Consider the following 18,395-nt stretch of genomic DNA (forward strand, 5'->3'; position numbering starts at 1 on the left):
ACCCTATGAGTGTCCCCTCACCAACAGTGGGGTGTGACTCACCTGGGTGCTGCTCTCTGGGATGAGGGTTGATTGCTGTGATTCCCCTGGAAAGGACAATTTGGCTGATGCTACCTACCAGTTTAGAGCAGAACAAGAGGGTGAAACTTCCCCATCAGAAAATCCATCTTTTCTTTCTTGAAAAGATTGGCTAAACGTGTTGGATTTCCTGGAATTCAGTCCCAGGGGTCAGTAGGGAGTGCCATTGATTGGTATCTGGATCAAAAGCTCTCCTGCAACAAAAGAGCTCTCCTTGCCCTAGCCTCCTATCCTGGATGAGCTGTTCAAGAAGGCACGACAGGACTCCCCCCCACTGTGTCAAAGGACATAAGAGAAAATACCTGCTCCCCACGGACTCGTTTGGTCCTGTCTCAACCTGCACACAGGGTCCGGCAGATACAGCAGTGGCAAGGGAGGAGGTGGGTTCAGAGCAGGGTCCTGCACCCCAGAACCCAGCCCTGCAGCGCCTGCATTCATCCAGCCAGAGGGCTCACTGGTGAGCGGCCAGAGGGAAGTTCCTGTGCTGGTAAAGCCTGTTTGGCTGGGTAGTGCCAGGCCTCAGGCCATTGTCCTCAAGGAAAGGGACCTGGTGAGGCCTGAGGTGCGAGCAGCCATTGATGCAGGGGTGACAGTGGCAAACAGCCGGCGAACGGCCCCGCTGCGCTTCCTGAGGTGGGAGTACTGCCCCTCAGCTCCCTACAGCGGGGCCAGGAGGGGAAAGCTCAGCCTCAGCCTGCTCCCACCTCCACTGCTTGTTCCAAAGCTGTGCAGTGCCCTTTTGGGAAGGTGCCCCACCAGCAGCAGAACGAGGTGTCTTCATCCCCTCTCCACACACAGCAAAATGAGGGGGAATTCAAAGAGCCTGAAAGCCGGTAAATCCTGTTCTGTAAACTGATACCCATCGCTGCGGTGACTCACTCTGCCTTCCATTTCCTCCTGCTTTTGAGTCTTGAGTCCTCAGCTGTATTGGTGATGTCTGACTAGCAAACAAAAGCATGTCCAAATCACCATTCCTCAGCTCCCGAGAGGGCTCCGATAAACTTCTCACTGTGCAGGACCACAGACAGTCCGATTCCTCTTGGCAGCGACGCAGGGCGGGGGGGCACTGGGAGCACATCTGAACGGGAATGCCACAGAACCAGAAAAGTCTGAGACACTGACACAAGGATCCGTTCCTTCTGCCCCTTCCCTTCTGCAGTGGCAGCAGGTTTCACAGGCCATGTACCCACCTCCGGCTGGTTACCTGAGTGGTTTGAGGCTCCTGGTCAGCACACAGACGCTTGGGTTGGCTCTTTGTGTCAGTCCAGTGTCAATCTCTCCATTTGCTTTCAGTTGAACTGTTCCTCACGAGGAAAATCTCAGCGCAAATTGAAGTAACATCTGCTGCTTCTATTGGAAGTGGCTGAAAACATTCTTTCTCTCCCTGAGGACTTGTCTAGCTGGAAGACAGACTGGCATCACTTCTGCTACAGTTCAGCCACACTTTCTGCTATGAAATGGCTTTGCATTTATTCTGAAACAACATCATTTTTGTCTCAAACTAGAGTCTTGCTGGGGCAGTTGCTGTTAAATCTCTGTTGTGGTTGATTTCACCTTTGTAGGCAAGGCATGGACTTGCTTGTTAAAGTGCACCAGCTAAACCAGTGCACAGAAGCACAGCTCCGAGCAGGCTCAGCAGCTTCTGCCTTACAATGGGAAATCTTAGATTACAAAGTTATGGCTCCAGATGGTTGCTTCCACCAGGGCCCACCCAGGGCTCACCCATCACCAGGAGAACCGGAAATCACTGACAAGTCTAAAAACAGCCTGAAGCTTTCCTCAGACAGGAAGGTTCTGCTGTTTACAGAAAGGGAAGCACCTGATGCAGTGATCCTGTCCCAGCAGCAGCCATAAGGAGTGACCCAAGCAGTGCCTCAGCTTGGCTATGGGGTAGGTCTCTGCTGCTTGTCCTGAAACACATTGTGGGGCTCAGCTCAGCATCCCATGTGGTCTTCCTGAGGCAGTCCCTGCTGGGTGTCCCCACTGCGAGCAGATCACAAAAGAGCTGTCACCATTCATGGAGTGTCAGCAACAGAGTGAACCTTGGTGTCCAACTCTGTACAAAGGGGCTTAATTCAACCCTGTTACACCCTGATGGGGAAGGGGATGTCAGCAGCATGTGAGAAGAGGCAGCCAAGGCCACGGCAGGTTGGCCTGTGCAGCACGTGTTCATTCCTTAGCCATGCACACAGGTTAGTGGTGAGCTGAAAACCCAAACCCTAAATATCATTGGCTCATCCTCAGAGTAGCTGGGCATTGCTGGAGGCACCAGGGATAATGGGTAACGGCAGGACCTGGGAGTCTGTCTTCCCAAATGGTCCTGAATAGCAACAAACCTGTGGGGACCTCTGCCTGCTGCTTGGAGGCAGGCAGACTGCATCTGAACCTGCATTCTGTTCAAAACCAGCCGAGATGTACTGGTGGCACTCCTGCCTCAAGACTCACATTCACAGAATACCAGACTGGTTTGGGCTGGAAGGGACCTAAAAGCTCATTCAGTCCCAACTGCTGCCACAGGTAGGGACCCCTTCCACTGGAGCAGCTTGCTCTAAGCCCCTGTGTCCAACCTGGCCTTGAACACTGCCGGGGATGGGGCAGCCACAGCTTCTCTGGGCACCCTGTGCCAGCGCCTCAGCACCCTCCCAGGGAAGAGCTTCTGCCTTATCTCCAACATGAACTTCCCCTGTTTCAGTTGGAACCCATCACCCCTGATGTGGAACCCATCACCCTCTTCAGCAGTCCCTGATGAATAGTCCCTCCCCAGCATCCTTGTAGCCCCCTTCAGACACTGGAAGCTGCTCTGAGGTCTCAACGCAGCTTCTCTTCTCCAGGCTGAGCAGCCCCAATGTTCTCAGCTTGGCCTTGTATGGGAGGTGCTCATGGGTTCATTACCTGGAATGGCTGTGTGGGTGTCCTGGGTTCAGCTGTAGCAGTCATTTTTTCTCCTTCTTAGTAGCTGGTGCAGTGCTGTGTCCCTTTGCCCCTGACAGAGCCCTGCACCTGCAGCCTCTGGCTTGGGAGGAGCAGAGGAGACCCAGTGATGGGTGAATGCCTCAATGCACCAGCAGAGATGGTGGCTCCAGCTGCTTCTGACTCTGGGGATGTGCTGAACAGCGTGTCCTGGTGCCTGCAGTGCTGGGCAGGGCTGTGCCTGCAGCGTGTCCTGGTGCCCGCAGTGCTGAGCAGGGCTGTGCCTGCAGCGTGTCCTGGTGCCCGCAGTGCTGAGCAGGGCTGTGCCCACAGCATGTCCTGGTGCCCGCAGTGCTGAGCAGGGCTGTGCCTGCAGCGTGTCCTGGTGCCTGCAGTGCTGAGCAGGGCTGTGCCCGCAGCGTGTCCTGGTGCCCGCAGTGCTGAGCAGGGCTGTGCCCACAGCATATCCTGGTGCCTGCAGTGCTGAGCAGGGCTGTGCCCACAGCATGGTGCCGTAAGGGAACGTGCATGGCCAAAGCATGAACACAGGGAGCATAGGAGCTGCTGTGGCAGTGCCTCTCTGCCCACAGTGCTGCAGGGAGCCAGGGGCTCACTGGCTCCAGGTGGCACATGCAGATCTGCAATGACCAGGAAACTGCAGAGCCATGCAATGTGTTGGGTTGGGAAGGACCTCAACAGCATCTTGTGCCAAATCCAAGATGAAGCTCCAAAAGAATCTTCCCAAAAGATAAGGCCATGTTGGAGATATCAGCACTGCAGGTCCTGTGTGTGCTTCCATCACACCATCACAAAGGCATTTCCACCTGGTACAGAGATATCCTTTGTCACACATGGCTGGTGGCTTTTGGGAAGGGCCTGGCTCTGCAGGACACACGCTCTGGCCTGCAGCTGAGAAGCCCAAGAAGCTTGGATGCTTGTATGGGTCAGGAGCTCCCTGGACAGCCCGCTGCCTGGTTTCCTCTTTCCAGCGCCCTCAGTTCCCCCTGCCCCAGCCTCTGCCGTGGTCACACGTGGTGCAGAGCACGCAACCCACAGCGGAAGAACCCTGAGCAGCAAACTCCAGCCCAGCGGGTGAGGAGCCGGTGAGTGGAACTGAAGCCCCACGCAGCCCCGGAGCCAGCTCCCGGCACCGATCCCTCACTGGGGCAGGATGGAGGATTTGGGTAAGCCAGGTCCCACCAGAGCCAGTGCAGCACTTGGTGAGGGGTTGTGCCTTTTGCAGCTTGGGGCAACTTTGTCTTTCCACTGCCTCAGGGTCAAGTGGGGATACTGCCAAGGGGGCAGCAACGGAGCTGCCCTTCCCGCTGTGCCCCCCCCTTCCCAGGGGATAGACAGAGCCCAGGCGACCAAGCAAGTGCTTGGCCAGTAATAGAGAGCACTTGAAGGCAGGAAATGGGCTGCGGCAGCACCGCGAGCCTGGCTGCACCGCAGCAGGGCAGCACCAGGGCACAGCACAGTGTCTGGGGTGCTGGGAGCCATCCCTGGGGAGATGTGGGCAGGGAAGCAACCCCACAGTGGGGGCACCACCCCCGTGTCCCTGTGTGAGGGCAGTGGGATGCTGAGGGACAGTGGCGAGGTAAAAGACAGAGCAAGTGCTTCACCTTCCCCACAGGAAGCAGTGCTGCAGCACGCAGGAAGCACTGGGGTTGGGCTCTCCCATGTGGGGCTTTTGCTGGGGTGAAGCTAAGGGTTGGGGATGTTTCATTGTAAGACAGAGATGGTGCGCGGGGGATGGGGAAGCAGGAACCTGCTGCCAATGGTTCCCATTGGGATTGGGGGCCAGGTTAAGGGTGCTCAGGGCCCCACAGTCCCTCAAGCCCCAGCACTGGCAGAAGCTGCTTGCGATGCTGCTTTTGCCCTGAGGTATCAGGAGCCGCCCCGAGCGTGCAGGGGGCAGCAGCCGCCGGTGCTGACCCTGCACTCACCATGCAGATGCGCTGCTGGAGGAGCTGGAGCAAAGCTCCCGCGGGGCCCACGGGCTGCAGGCACCGGCACACCTGGAGGTAATGCCTCAAGCTGGGGCTGGTGGCTGAGGCCCCCTCAGCTCGTGACACAGGTGGTGCTGCCAGGAGCATCCTGCAAGCTCCAAGGGTTTGTCCTTCCAGGTGCAGGTGCCTCGGGCTCAGCCTCCTGCAGAGGCTGCGGACACAGTGTACAGGTAAAACAGGCCTCGGAAAGGCAAAGCCAGTTGTGGTTTCCCTTTCCATCACTTGGATGCCTCCTACAGGGGCACCCGTGTGTGCCCCCAAAACAATTCCTTCCATGAGGTGGGGCGGGGGGTGGTCCCACACTCTGCAGCACCGCTGGGGTGAGGGCTGGGCTTCCAGCAGCCCCCTCCCCAGAGAAATCCCCTATGCACGGTGCTCAGCCCCTGCCCCCTCCATCTTTGGGGTGGAAGCTGCAGGATCCCTCATTCTGTGCCCAGCAGCCCTGTCCCAGTCCCGCAGCCGCTGTTCCCATCTTCCCCACCGACGGAAGCAGCTCAGCAGCTGGACAAGCTCCTGGCTGACCTGGGCCACATGCAGAGCAAGGTGAGCCCCAACCCTGGGGTAAAGGGGTTGGTTACTGACCTTTAAACAGCTCTCACCATCCTCCTGCCTAGCAGTTCGCACCAGGGGGGCAGGGAGCCCAGGAGCCAGAGAAGCCCAAGCCCAAGCCCTCTCTGGACAACATGCTGGGCAGCCTCACTCAGGACCTGCAGGAGCTGGGCATCACGGCCACCCCCACCAGTGTCTGCACCACCTGTCACAAGCCCATTGCTGGCAAGGTGAGACCCCAACCTCCATCCAGCACCTCCATCCACTGCCTCCATCCACCCTGTACCTCCATCCAGCACCTCCATGCATCCATCACCTCCAGCTGTGCCTTCTCCATCCATTGCCTCCATGTATCCATCACCTTCATCCACCCTGCACCTCCATCTATCCACTGCTTCCATCCACCCATTGCCTCCATCCATCCTGTGCCTTCTCCATCCATGGCCTCCATCCATCCTGTGCCTCCAGCTATCCATTGCTTCTATCCATTACCTTCGTCCACCTTGCACGTCCATCCATCAGTTACCTCTGTCCACTCTGTGTCTCTATCCATCGCCTTCATTCATCCTGTGCCACCATCCCTGCTGCACCCCCATCCATCTCCCCACAGCTCATGGGGTTCCCAGAGCTGCTTTCAGTGCCTCCCACCTCCCTGCAGGTGCTGACAGCACTGGGCAGGACCTGGCACCCTGAGCACTTCACTTGTGCCCGCTGCGGGCAGGAGCTCGGTGCCCGGCCCTTCTTCGAGCGGGATGGGCAGCCCTATTGTGAGGATGACTATCACCAGGCCTTTGCGCCCTGCTGCGCCTACTGTGCTGGCCCCATCCGAGAGGTGAGACCCCTCCAGCCCCCCTTCCTCAAATGCCAGGCCCCCTGCCTCACCCTGCCTCCTCCTGCAGAAGGTCCTTACAGTGCTGGACCAGACGTGGCACCCCGAGCACTTCTTCTGCGCCAGCTGCGGGAAGGTGTTTGGAGATGATGGTACATCCCAGGGGACAGGCTGGGGCATTCTGTCCCACTCTGGGTAACCCCCAGCCCCATCCGACCTCCCCTTGCCTCCTACCCTGAGCACCCCCACGGCCATGACCCCCCATACCCCCCGCAGGTTTCCTGGTGCAGGGTGGGAGGCCATACTGCCACCAGGACTTCCTGGCCCTGTTTGCCCCCAAGTGCCAGGGTTGCGAGCGCCCAGTGACAGGCAGTTACCTGTCAGTCCTGAGCGGGGTCTGGCACTCCGAGTGCTTCGTGTGCACGGTGAGTGTGGGCAGGGCCGGGGGAGGCCACCGGGGCAAGCATGTCCCCACGGCCGTGCCAGCTGCCCCCATCCCGTTCCCGCAGGACTGCCTGCGTGGCTTCAGCAGCGGCTCCTTCTTCGAGCTGGAGGGTCGGCCCTACTGTGAGCAGCACTTCCACCAGCGCCAGGGCAGCATCTGCCACGGCTGCGGCCGCCCCGTCACCGGCCGCTGTGTCACAGCCGCAGGGCGCAAGTACCACCCCGAGCACTTCACCTGCACCTACTGCCTGCGCCTGCTGCACAAGGGCACCGTCCGTGAGCGCGACAGCAAGATGTATTGCCAGGCCTGCCACGACAAGCTCTTCCTCTGAGCCCTGGCACACAGCCACCTCTCCTGTGTGTCCCTGGCATGGTTCCTGCTGGCATAGATGTGATTTGCTTCGTTCCAGCCATCAGCCCCCCTGCTTGGGTCCTGCTGAGCCAAAGTCCCTGGCCTCGTCTTTGCCAAGCCAGACTACCCAAGCATCATTTCTTGTCATTCCCCCCTCCAAGACATTCCTGGCATTGTCCTGCCTAGCCACATGTCCTAGGCTCTGCCCCTTTGACCTGAAGCAATAAAACACTTGGCTTTGCCTTTGCTCTGCCCACTGGTGGCTTTAGGTACAAACACACTGAGCAAGGTGGGAGGGCTGGAGTCCTCCCCAGCCATGTGCACCCATCAACACTCTCCTGCCCGCAGGTGCACTGGTGTCCCAGCACCCAAGGGTCACACAGCCCCAGCCTGCCTGGGGAGCAGCTCCAGCTGCAGCTGCATTGCACTGCACAGGGAAGTGGCACCACATGGGGCCCAGTCCTGCGCCAAAGAGCTGCTCTATGCCCCAGCAAAAACCTGCCCAACAGCAACACAGCTTCAGAGCAAAGCTGGCTGGAAGCAGGAGCCAGAAAACTGCTCTAAAAACACAAAGCCAGAGGTACAGGATCTGTTTGTTTCCACGAGCATACACATGGGAGAAACCCGCAAGGGAATGTGGTGGTTGAGCCTGGCTCCAGGATCCCTGGGGAGGGATGAGCACAGCCCAGCCCTGCTCTGCAGGTGCCCTGAGCCCTGCTGCTGGAGGCTGCCCCAGCACTGGGGGGGGGGTGCAGGCTGTCAGCCCCCACAGAAAAGGCTTCCCAGCAAGAAGCTGGGCCCAGGGCGAGCAGCCCAGGCCCCTGCAGCCACCCCCCTGACCACTGCACAGGTTTAACCCCCATCTCCTGCCAGGAAGAGCAAGGGTCTCTCCAGTCCGGGGTCTCCAGTCCAAGCAGAGCCCCCCGGGCTGGGCTGGAGCGGCCGAGGGCAGCACCCACACACTTTAAAAACTTTATTTATATAAAAAATCATCTCGTTGGAAAAGCGTTACAAGAGTGTGCACGGGGGGAGGGGCAGCCCCGGCCCCGCCCCCCCCGCGGGGAGCTGCTTTTTGGTTCATTTGGAATTAAACGTTAAAAAAAGGAATTAGTGTTTTACATCGTTAAAGGAAGAGTTAAACCCCAGAACAAACCGAATGAGCTGAGGGAGGGCTGGAGCCGGGCGGGAGCTGGGGGGGGGCTGGAGGCGCAGGCAGGAGCAGGACCCCAGCGGCTCCTGCTCCAGTTGCAGCCTCCTGCAGAGGCTTCCAGTTGTGCAGGGAGCCCGAGAGCTCCCCGAGGATCGCAGCACTGAATGTGCCACCACCACCACAGAGAGGAGGATGTGTTTGCCCCAGCCCCTGGGGCAGCCCAGCCTCCCGAAGAGACCTGCATCCCCTCAGTGAGGACAGCGGGGCTGGGATCCCCCCAAATGGGCTTCCAGCCCCACCGCAGCCAGTGGAGGCTCCTAGCGGGGAAGGGACGAGCTCAGCTCTGCCAGGAGCCTGGACACCCTTCCCCAGCGAAGCCAACAGTACGATTCCAAGAGCTATTTCACAGTGGCAAAAGAAAGGCACATGTCACGAGGAGGCAGGGCAGTGGCAGCCCCGCCAGCGCCTGCTCCTCACCCCGGGCACACAGGACACCCAAGAAGCTGCCTCCCCACAGGGACCCACCACCTCCTGTGCAGGGAGGCTCATCCCAAGCCCCTCGCACTGACCATCTTCCCCATGTAAGGATTCCTCCTCACACAGTGGGGGCCAGCAGCCCCATGCAGACTCCTCTGCAGGAACCAGAGCCAGGTCCTCCTTCCCATGCCCCCGAAGCCTTATTTAGAGCAAAGCAAGAGAAGTTATTGCTGTTTTTCCTTCCCCTCACAGCCTCCCTCACCCTGGTCCCACCGCCACCAGGGAGGGATGCTCCCGTTGTCCCCACAGCCCTGGCTGAAGAGTCATCCTGCACAAAAATATATCCTATAGGCAACAAAACCAAATCAAAAAGGTGGTGGCACGTGAGGTCCCAGTCTCCGTCCCTGCAGGCATCTGAGCAGAGGGAAGATGTGGGAGAGAAGGCAGTTCCTGGTCAAGGCAGAGATCCAGAGTTCGTTTGCAGCATCCACGCCGGTCGATCCGGCAGAGTTGGGCAGGAGGGATTCAACGCTGGAGGAAGGAGGTGGTGGAGGATGGGGAGGAAGAGCAATGGGTCGAGGCGTCCCGGAACAGGAGGTGCAGTGGCCCAGGGGAGGCAGAGTCCGGGCTGCCCCTGGGCCCAGGCGTTTGGCTGGCGAATTGGCACCAACAGTCCAGCAGAAACTCCAGGAATAAGACAAGGTCAAAGTCGGTCCATTCCACCACAAAGAGTTATATATATATATATTTATATATATAATATATTATCAACCCAAACTGAGTGGAGGCAGGGAGGTCACAGCTAGATCTTCTGCTGTGGAGAGAAATGGAAAGATGTCAGCATGCCTGGGGAGCAGTGCAACAGCCGAGGTGTGATCATGGCCCGATGGTGATTGCAGGGATCAGCGATCAGAGCAGGACTGGGCTGGCCAAAGCACCCCAAGAGCACAGCAGAGGGACGTGTCACTCCTGCTCAGATTGGGCAGGACACCACGGGACATACCGACACGGGGGAGAGCACGGGAGCATCCTCCTGCACCTCCTCTCCCTCAGGCTGCAGTTCCTGCCCCTCCTCCTGCTGCAGACACACCGGGTTAGTGGGGCCGATGGAGCCGGGGGGTGTTAGTTGGGGGAGCCCAGTTCTCACCTCCTCCTGCCAGCCAGGACAGTGACTGGTCATCTCCTGCCCCCAGCCCCACTCACATCCCCAGTCAGGAGGAGCTGCTCACCATCAAGGGCGCTGCCTTCACCGGCTCCATATCTCCAAGGTCACCAGATCTGTCCAGTGTCCTGCTGTGGTCCCGCTCATTGAGTGTGGAATAGTTGTCTGGAGCAGGAAAGGGGACAGTCAATCACATCACCTCCATGGGAGGCAGCATCATCCCCACAGGAGATGTGATCTCTGCCCCCTCCCAGCATACCAAAGAAGCAAGATGCTCCCACCGCTCCAGTCCCAGTCCTACCTGGTCCCATGTTGCTCATCTGGATCTCCTCCCGGGAGGATTTCTTGTCTACAAGCATGGGAGAACAGATCAGACACAGCCCCTGCAGCCACAAGCAGCAGAACTGCTGCCTATCCCAGCCAGAAGACCCTAGACCCAGCTGCAGCTGCAGCACTATTGACCTAAGGACACTACAGGACCCACATGAATATAGGTACTTTCTAGCCCTGAAAAGCCATCTAAAGTCCAAATTGATGGCCTCGTGTGAGCAGCTGTGGCTGCCAAGCCAGGGCTGAAGAGCAGAGAGGGGATGAAGGCCAACTCCCAAGTGGAATGGGGACAGCGGGGACAGGCACTGCAGGGAAGGCACGTACCTGTTTTTTGGTTCCTGTCAATGAGAGGCAAGGTGCTGTCATCAAAGGAGTTGCCTCCCTGGGTCCGAGAGGTGTTGCTCAGGTTCACCTGGAGCATCAGACAGTGACCACTCACACCCTGGCCCAGACATTCCTTCCTGATCCGCACATCCCACCCCTCCAGCCCCCAGCACCAGGATGGGCCCAGGAACCCTACCACAGCCCTTGAGCAAGGGGTGAAGCAACCAGAGGGTGCTGCAGAGTCCAGGGCTGCATCCATGCCTGAGTGGAGGTGGCTGGGCTGGGGCAGCACCCAGCCCTCAGCAGACAAGGACAGCTCCAGCCTTCAGGAAAGAAACCAAGCCCTGAAGAACTCCTTCAGCACTGCCACAGGCCTGCAGTCCTGCAAGCTCTCCTGCCTGCAGATCTGCAGCTTGGGTGGGACACAAGGCTTAAAGCTCTACAGAGCGGTTCTTCCTTAGTAGAGATTTCCTGCAGCCACTTGCTGAGGAGTGGCAAAGGAGACACCTCCAAGGGTGTCAAACCCATCAGCAAGGTAAGAGCTGAAATCCGGTATTGCTGAGCTCCAGGAACACTCTCCTCCCTGCTGCAGGATCCTACCTCCTACCCTAGCCATAACAGGGCATCTCCATACCTGGAAATCCGACTTCTTCCAGCCTTCCTTCTCGAGCGGCTTCCGCAGCTCTTTATATCCCCAGACTGTCTGCAAGACAAGGGCGGCCGCTCGGACCTCTCGCTCGGAGCGGTTCCTAGAAAGGGGCGAAGGAAGAGATGTTTGGAGATAGCCGTGGCTGGGAGGCAGCTGCTGGAGGAGCCCTTCTCTGCCCCTTGCTCTGTCCTTCGAGCAGAGCCTACCCAGATTTGTTGATGAGCACCAACTTCTCGATCCCCTGAGTTTCCCGCAGCTTCTTGGCAGCCTCAAGGTTGTCTACAATGACTTCATTGATGGTGTTGAGGATTGACACCACTGCATCCTCAGAGAGATTTTTGGCTGGGGTCTGCTGGCCTCCGGGCAGATTCTTCACTAGGTTGGGGATGGCATGTTTACCTGGGGAGGGAAAAGAGCTGGGCATGAGCAAGCAAGGAAGAATCACTGCAGAAGGACCAGTGACCAGTTCTGATGTCCCTCTCAGCACACGCTGCTCTGGGAGAGCAGCAGCAGACAGACACTGGACTGATGCCATGCCCACACACTTCCTCAGCTCAGGAGGATGTCCCTGCATGACCCGGATGGATGGAGCCTGTGTCCCACCCTGTGCAGCCCTCACCTATCAGCTCCTTGTTGCGCAGGTCCACAGCCAGGTTGCGCAGGGCTCCGGCTGCAGCTTTCACCACGCGCTCACTGTCATGGCTCAGGAGGTCGGCGATGGCGGAGAGCCCCTTCTCCTGGCGCAGAGCCGCACGGATGCAGCGCCCATACTGAGGGGCAGAGGAACAGCACACGGGGTCATGTGGGCAGGCACAGCCCCCCCACTTCTGGGGACACCCCCGGGAGCCTTCCCACCACCCTCATTCTTGGGAACCAAGGGTCCTGGCTTCACCCACACTGAGACTGCAACGGTCCCACTCCTGTCCAGAAGACCCCCTCAACAGGGCAGGAATGCAGTTTCCCACATGGCCTTTCCATCCACACCAAGAGAATACATGTCCAAGATCTGTGCAGCAGCCCAGACCATCATTCCCTGTCCCCAGCATATGGAAGGGAAGGAATGGCAGCGAGCCCGCTGCAGGTAGGGACACAGCCTTTGGGAACACAGAAGGGGCAGGGAGCACAGAGCCCTTAACAGCACAGGAGAGACCTGATCCACACACAAACTGTGCTGTTAAACAGCCTTCCCGAGCAGGGAGCCCTGTACAAAGTGAACAGCCTGAAACGGCAGAGCCGAGGCCATCCACAGCTCTGCTGGTACCCCACAGGTGATGCTCCCAGTCCCCAAAGCTCCTTCCCTACAGCACAAATGAACATGGACAGGGCCAGCTCCAAAGGCACTCACCGTCCAACTGCCAGCACACAGGTTCTGAATGGCTCCCGCCGAAGCCTCCAGGATTGCTGGGGTCTTGCTTTCCTTCAGCAGGGAGATGTATATCCGAACCACTTCTGGCTGGAAGAGGAGCTCGTAGCCTGCCAGAGAACAGGAAGGACTTACAAGGGCTCTGCTCACATCTGACTAATTCCAAAGGGGCACTGCAGGGCAGGCAAGGCTGGGAGCACTGACCCAAGCTCCCGGCTTCCTGGAGCCTGGATATGGTGGGAACCAGGCTGCCCCCCAGCCTCACCCCTGACTGCTGCTGCCCAGAGTCCCCAGAGCACTGCTGCAGCTCAGGAGGGCTCTGGGCTGGGCTGCAGCACTGTTGCATTCAGTGAGGAGATCTCAGGTTCAGGAAAGGCCTGGCTGAAACACTAAGACTAGGGCTAACCCTAACCCTAACCCTAACCCTGGGGCAAGCCCGGCAGCCAGGCGCTGGGCAGCAGGAGGAAGGGGGGGACACCTCGAGCAAGCGGCCACCAACCCCACGCTGGAGTAGCCTGGGTTGAGCTCACTCTCAGACTGAATGCATCTGTTCTCCAGCTCCCGCTGCCCAGCATACAGGCAGGGATCAGGCCTTCAAGCATGAACTCTTTTCCATGGAAACATACCCCCACAGGTGACTTGTAAAGGAGCAGCGAGACTGCACTTTACAGCTTAAAGCTCTGCACTTTAAAGCTTAAAGTTTGAGTTTTCCACCTTGTCCTCTATTCTCAGCTGTGGGAAGGGACATCTCCAGCCTCCAAAGACAGAGCAGGCAGCTCCTCAGGCTTCCACCACAAATAGGGCTGACTCTTCTCACAGCCTGGGTCAGCCTGAGGAGCCACCACTGCACACTGGAGCTGCTCACATCATCAGGTCTGTCCTGAGCTTTCTTGTGAGTCTTCTAGCTTAACTCTTCATACCCCTGGGAACAGCAGGGTCCTCCCAGGAACCACAGGGTGCTCTGGGGCAGAAGGAGCTGAATTCAAGCCCTGGGATAATGCCCACTGCTGGGGCAGCCAGCAAGGGGCTGTGATTCACAGCCCTCAAGATATTGAGGGGCTTGTCCCCAAGGGCTTCTTGGCATGACCCTTCCCCTCACACTCATGCTGGAGAACACTTTAAGGCAGGGTTTAGACTTTAAAAGCCCCTCCAAGGGCTCTGTCACCATGCTGATGCCTCTGTCCCTAGGGCAATAGCTCCCTTCCCAGGAAGCCTGTCTCGAGGCAGCACCAACCTCCGAGCACAAGCAGCATCCTCACAACATCTGTGCCAGAAGTGATGTTTTAACAGGCACTTGGGCGACCAGAAACACACCTCCTCCAATGCAAGCTCCTGCCCAGTTGAGGGGCTCACTTTAACGGTGAGCTCTACTCACTGCCCTCCTGGATTACTTGTGCAAGAGCAGCCCTGCACAACCCAGCCTTCCACAGACCCCCCCAGGAACATACCTTTGGCTGGAGTTGTTCTTTTGGGAAAATCCACTGTTTCAGCACCAGGGTCTTCTGGGAGCTTTTTACCTTCAAAGGGCAAACAGAGGAGTCAGACACCTCTTCTCCCCACCCACCTCAGCCCAACAGCTCTTTGCCACTTGCTCCAAGGACAAGTCCAGAGGTGAGCTGAAGCTAAGCTACCAGCATGTAGCTGGGGCAGAACCAAAGCAGGCCAGAGCAAGCACCCATCGATCCAACCATGAGAGAAGTAGAACCGGGAGCACACTCACCTCTGGAGAACCACTCGTCTATTGGCGAAGCGGAGAGAAGGACAGGAGAGAGGGAAGGCAGGAGGAGAGAAGTGCCAACAGCATCATGGAGCAGATCATTTGGCAAGAAAGCAAAGGACGGGGAAGGGGCAAACAGGAGAGAAGGGAAGGTGTGGAGTTAGTGGCCATCTCTGTGTCACCATCCCGCCACCACAGAAACCCACCAGTAGCTTGCGTGAAATGCTTTGGGTAAGCCAAGCACTAGGTCCCAAAGCTAGGGGAGACATGAGCCACTGCACCTCCAGAGAACTGCAGTTTAACCCTCACACAAGAGATGCCAGAGCAGGAGCAGAGACCCCAGACCACCCTCAAGCTCCACTGTAGATTTGTTTTTATCCCACCTCCCTCCATGCTGCTGTCACCACACAAACCTTTGCCCTTCTTGGCACCAAAGCAGCTTGCAGCGTGGGGCCCGGCGTTGTTGGCAGGGGCCAGAGGTGTCTCCTGGTAGCGCTCAGCATGGGGGATCTCCCGGTGGACTTGGTAGGACAAGTTTCTCAGAAGGCACACACAGTTCTCCACCAGCTACAGACAAAACCAGATCTGGGTTGGAGCACCCATGCCCAAGTCTTGCCCATCCCATGCCTGAATGAGGTCCCCATCACAGCCTGTAACCCAGAGCCAGGCCAAGGGAACCTGATCTCAGCCCAGAGGGAGATTCAGCTCCCCCTCTGCTGCAGCACGTTCCCATCCCACAGCAGGCATGGCCAGGGCTGTGCGCATGAGCTCATGCTCTGCCAGGCCAGAATCTTTCTGCCATGAGCATGGAAGCTCCAGGAAAAGGCTGAAGGAAAACTCAAGCCAAGGCCTTGTCAAGGCAGATCAGGGAGCCCCGAACCAGGGGATACGACTGTGGGGTGAGTGACACCAGCAGACCCCTGTGAGCAGAGAGCCAGGCACCTCCTGGTCAATGTGCCCAGGTCATACCCCACACACGCTCTCTCCTCTCAAGTGGAGACTGGTGAAAGGCACAAGCCTGGACTGGGCTTTCTCAAGCTGGTCCTGTCAGCCCAAGTCCCTCCCTGATGAAGATTCCACCCATCCATTCCTTGTCTGAACCCAGCTCCAGCCACCATGAAAAGAGAGCGCTGCTGGAGCTGGCTGCCAAGGGCAGAGCTCTACACATGCCCCGTGCTGGTACCTTGCTGTCCGAGTCCTTCTGGCCGATCTCAGACTGGACGATGTAGATGAGGGCATCCACCAGCCCATCACACTCCCGCAGCTTCCGACGGGCCTCGCTCCGCTCCGAGCTCACGTTCCTGGCAGGCAAGAGAGAAGCAGCATGGGAGAGAGAGAGCTGAGGGCAGGCACAGAGCTGCCAGCACCCAGCAGAGCTCAGACAGAGGAAAGCTCCTGAAGCTCCCCTTCACTGGGAGAAACTCCTCCAAATCCAAGGACTGCATCACCAGGAGCTGTCCTGGGAGAGCTGCTCCCACTTGGCAGCCTGAGAAAGCCACCAGGACCAGCCAAGAAGGAGCATTACCCCAGCCCACACCAGCGCTCCAGCAGTAGCTGGTAGCCCCCTCCTGTACCTAAGGCAGCCAGCGGTGTTGGTGAGCACCGACTCCCACTCGATGTGGCGGGGTTTGGAGTCCTCATTGGGTTCCCTCTCCCAGCCTGAACGGGGAATAACCACCTCATCGGTCAGAGCATGTAGGGCATGATCCACGATGGCCATCTTGATGGAGTCGTGCGAGGACAGGTTCCACAGTGTTCCTGCAATGCCACAGGCAGGAGGTGATCAGACCACAAGGACTTAAAAAACCTCACGCTGTGGATCCCTCACCCAACAAATGAGCCCCTCCTCTCCTCCCTCAGCCATTACCCGTGATGACCTCCGTGAGGTCCATGTCATGGGCCTTCCGCAACAGGCGAACCAGAGCAGGCACCCCATCGCAGTTCTTGATGGCAATCTTATTGTCTTGGTCCTTGCCGAAGGAGATGTTCTTGAGGGCTCCGCAGGCTCCGTAGTGCACCTCTTTCTTGGGGTGGTCCAGCAACCCCACGAGCACAGGAATGCCCTTCAGCTTGCGCACCTCCGTCTTCACCTTGTCGTTGCGGTAGCAGAGGTGCTGCAGGTAAGCGGCTGCGTTGGACTTGACGGTGTCCAGGCGGAAGCTGAGCATGGCGATAACCTCTGGCAGCTCCGGCTGGCGCCAGCTCCCTGTGCCGGGGCCTCCTTTCCGCAGGCTGTCCAGGCTGGCCAAGCTGCCGCGCTCGTGCTGGGCCAGGGGCGCCCAGTAGTACCGGTCAGGAGCCACCTCATCCACCAGCATGTCCTCATAACTCCTGCCAGAGAACACAGCGGTGTCAGCACGAGCCTCAGACCTGCGGGGGTGCTGAGCCCCCTCCAGCACACCCCAGGATGGGCTGAAGCACACACAGTGCCTGCTGGCATGCCCTGGGCAGACCCCATCAAGCCTGGCAGCCAGGCAGCAGAGCAGTGCTGGGGCAGGATGCAGCTGCAGGCCACCCCCAGGCATGCCCAGGGAGCAAGCGATTGTTCCTCCGGAGAAGGCAGCCCAAAGAGCTATTGCAGCCGCTCCCCACCCAGGGCTTGGGGCGGGGGCTGGATCCGGGTCTCTGCATGACCCCCCCGGAGGCAGGAACCAGCCCCGAGGCACAGAAGCCATTCGGGGTTGTGACCACTAGAGGGCAGGTTGATCCCAGCACATTGCAGCCAGAGATCCCGCAGCCGGCAGCGCCCGGGCACAGCCGGCTCCCAGGGCCGCCCAGCTCCACCAGCCACGGCGACAGCAGTTTTACCCACATGCGGCTCCAGCTCCTTTGCCCGCAGATGCCCGACCATGCGCACAAGTGGCACTGCCTGCCCAGGGACAGGCTCAGCCACGCATCAAGGGGCTGCAGGAATCAACTCCTCTGCTCCTAACTCCGGCACAGGGAAGAGCGGTGCTCCCACACCCCCTTGCCCTGCTGGAGGTTCCCAGCAGCACTGGGAATGACCACATGGAAGCTGAAAGGGCAACTTCATCTCAAGGTGACAGTGAACACCCCAAACACGTACCACCAAAATCCTGGGTTCTCACCCTAATTCTGTTGTCACTGACAACCTAATCCTTCCCCAGCCTGGCCAAGGGATACAGGGATTTTCAGGAGAAGGGGATGGGACTTGGCACATCCACAGGGGTCCTGACCCCTGCTGTCACTGGGCTGTGACAGGGCACCAAGGACACAGGACCAAGGTCCAGGGTGAGGCATCATTCCCAGCTCACATCTGCCCTGGGCACTGCTCAGCCACCTCCTGAGCTCCCAGACGAGGCTCCAGCCCCAGGGAAAGCTCCACAAAGGATGACAGCATGGTCTGCTCCTTCCACCTCTGCTTCCTACAGCCTCTGCCATGGCACATGCCAAAAGCACTGGCCCCGTATGGCAGTCACCCTGGTGCTGCCGCGGGTGGTGGCAGTGGGCTCCGAGGTTGGCTGTCAGCAAATCCCCGCAGGGAACAGCTGCTCCGAGGTGCTGAGCAGCCTGGCCATGCCAGGGAGTCACTCCTGTGGCTGTGGGGCATGGAGCCCAGTGCATGGTGCCGGCCCCCCCCCCCCACCCCGCAGCAGGAGAGGGCAGCCGCAAGACCATGGCACAGGGTGCCCAGAGAAGCTGTGGCTGCCCCATCCCTGGCAGTGCTCAAGGCCAGGTTGGACACAGGGGCTTGGAGCAGCTGCTCCAGTGGAAGGGGTTGGAGCTGGGGGAGCTTTAAGGTCCCTTCATCCCAAACCAGGCTGGGATTCCATGATTCTAAGATGCAGGCAAGTGCCAGCACTGCAAATAAACCACTCAATGCTCACCCAACACAGCCCAGCTGGCCTTGCTCCCATGCCCCAAAAGGGAGCTCCTGCCCAGCCCCAAAGGCCCCTCAGTGCCAGATCCCTCCAGGGATGGGGCTGTCTGGGCGCGGGGAGCACACCTTGTGCTGCCACTGAATCCCCTTCTCTGCCCCTGCAAAGAGGGAGCTACAAGAGGAGCCACAGGAGAGACCCATGTCCTAAGTG

The 18,395-nt window shown here is 58.8% G+C and overlaps 2 protein-coding genes across 9 annotated transcripts in view; one reads left to right on the plus strand and one right to left on the minus strand.

Moving 5' to 3' along the window:
* Positions 1-4,061: 4,061 nt before the first annotated feature.
* On the plus strand, positions 4,062-7,386 carry LPXN (leupaxin). Its single transcript, XM_034062279.1, has 9 exons — positions 4,062-4,172; positions 4,942-5,012; positions 5,082-5,167; positions 5,435-5,540; positions 5,615-5,776; positions 6,205-6,378; positions 6,446-6,527; positions 6,652-6,800; positions 6,885-7,386. The coding sequence occupies exons 1-9, from the start codon at positions 4,160-4,162 to the stop codon at positions 7,149-7,151; spliced, it is 1,110 nt and encodes a 369-aa protein (XP_033918170.1). The 5' UTR covers positions 4,062-4,159; the 3' UTR covers positions 7,152-7,386.
* Positions 7,387-8,129: 743 nt separating this feature from the next.
* Positions 8,130-18,395, minus strand: part of CTNND1 (catenin delta 1) — a 28,209-nt gene continuing 17,943 nt past the window's right edge. For 4 of the 8 annotated variants that reach the window (XM_034061471.1, XM_034061472.1, XM_034061473.1 and 1 more), the window contains 13 exons: positions 16,211-16,674; positions 15,918-16,101; positions 15,527-15,644; positions 14,757-14,910; positions 14,075-14,143; positions 12,609-12,736; positions 11,883-12,033; positions 11,470-11,662; positions 11,249-11,363; positions 10,615-10,702; positions 10,262-10,309; positions 10,028-10,125; positions 9,671-9,876 (listed from right to left, as the gene is read on the minus strand). In XM_034061471.1, the coding sequence (XP_033917362.1) occupies positions 9,772-9,876; positions 10,028-10,125; positions 10,262-10,309; positions 10,615-10,702; positions 11,249-11,363; positions 11,470-11,662; positions 11,883-12,033; positions 12,609-12,736; positions 14,075-14,143; positions 14,757-14,910; positions 15,527-15,644; positions 15,918-16,101; positions 16,211-16,674 (1,915 nt within the window). In that variant the 3' untranslated portion in view covers positions 9,671-9,771. Of the gene's footprint in view, positions 9,613-9,670; positions 9,877-10,027; positions 10,126-10,261; positions 10,310-10,614; positions 10,703-11,248; positions 11,364-11,469; positions 11,663-11,882; positions 12,034-12,608; positions 12,737-14,074; positions 14,144-14,756; positions 14,911-15,526; positions 15,645-15,917; positions 16,102-16,210; positions 16,675-18,395 lie in introns of those variants that run through there. The other 4 variants (XM_034061474.1, XM_034061475.1, XM_031054888.2 and 1 more) reach the window with 3 other exon arrangements.

The sequence above is a fragment of the Melopsittacus undulatus genome, chromosome 4 (assembly GCF_012275295.1).
Source record: "Melopsittacus undulatus isolate bMelUnd1 chromosome 4, bMelUnd1.mat.Z, whole genome shotgun sequence".
Lineage (NCBI taxonomy): Eukaryota > Metazoa > Chordata > Aves > Psittaciformes > Psittaculidae > Melopsittacus > Melopsittacus undulatus.

Excerpts from the sequence above, each read along its gene's own strand:
- LPXN (XM_034062279.1), top strand. Across the intron at positions 5,013-5,081 it reads AGGCACCGGCACACCTGGAG|CATCCTGCAAGCTCCAAGGG; the intron begins GTAATGCCTCAA and ends TGCTGCCAGGAG. Across the intron at positions 6,528-6,651 it reads GAAGGTGTTTGGAGATGATG|GTTTCCTGGTGCAGGGTGGG; the intron begins GTACATCCCAGG and ends TACCCCCCGCAG.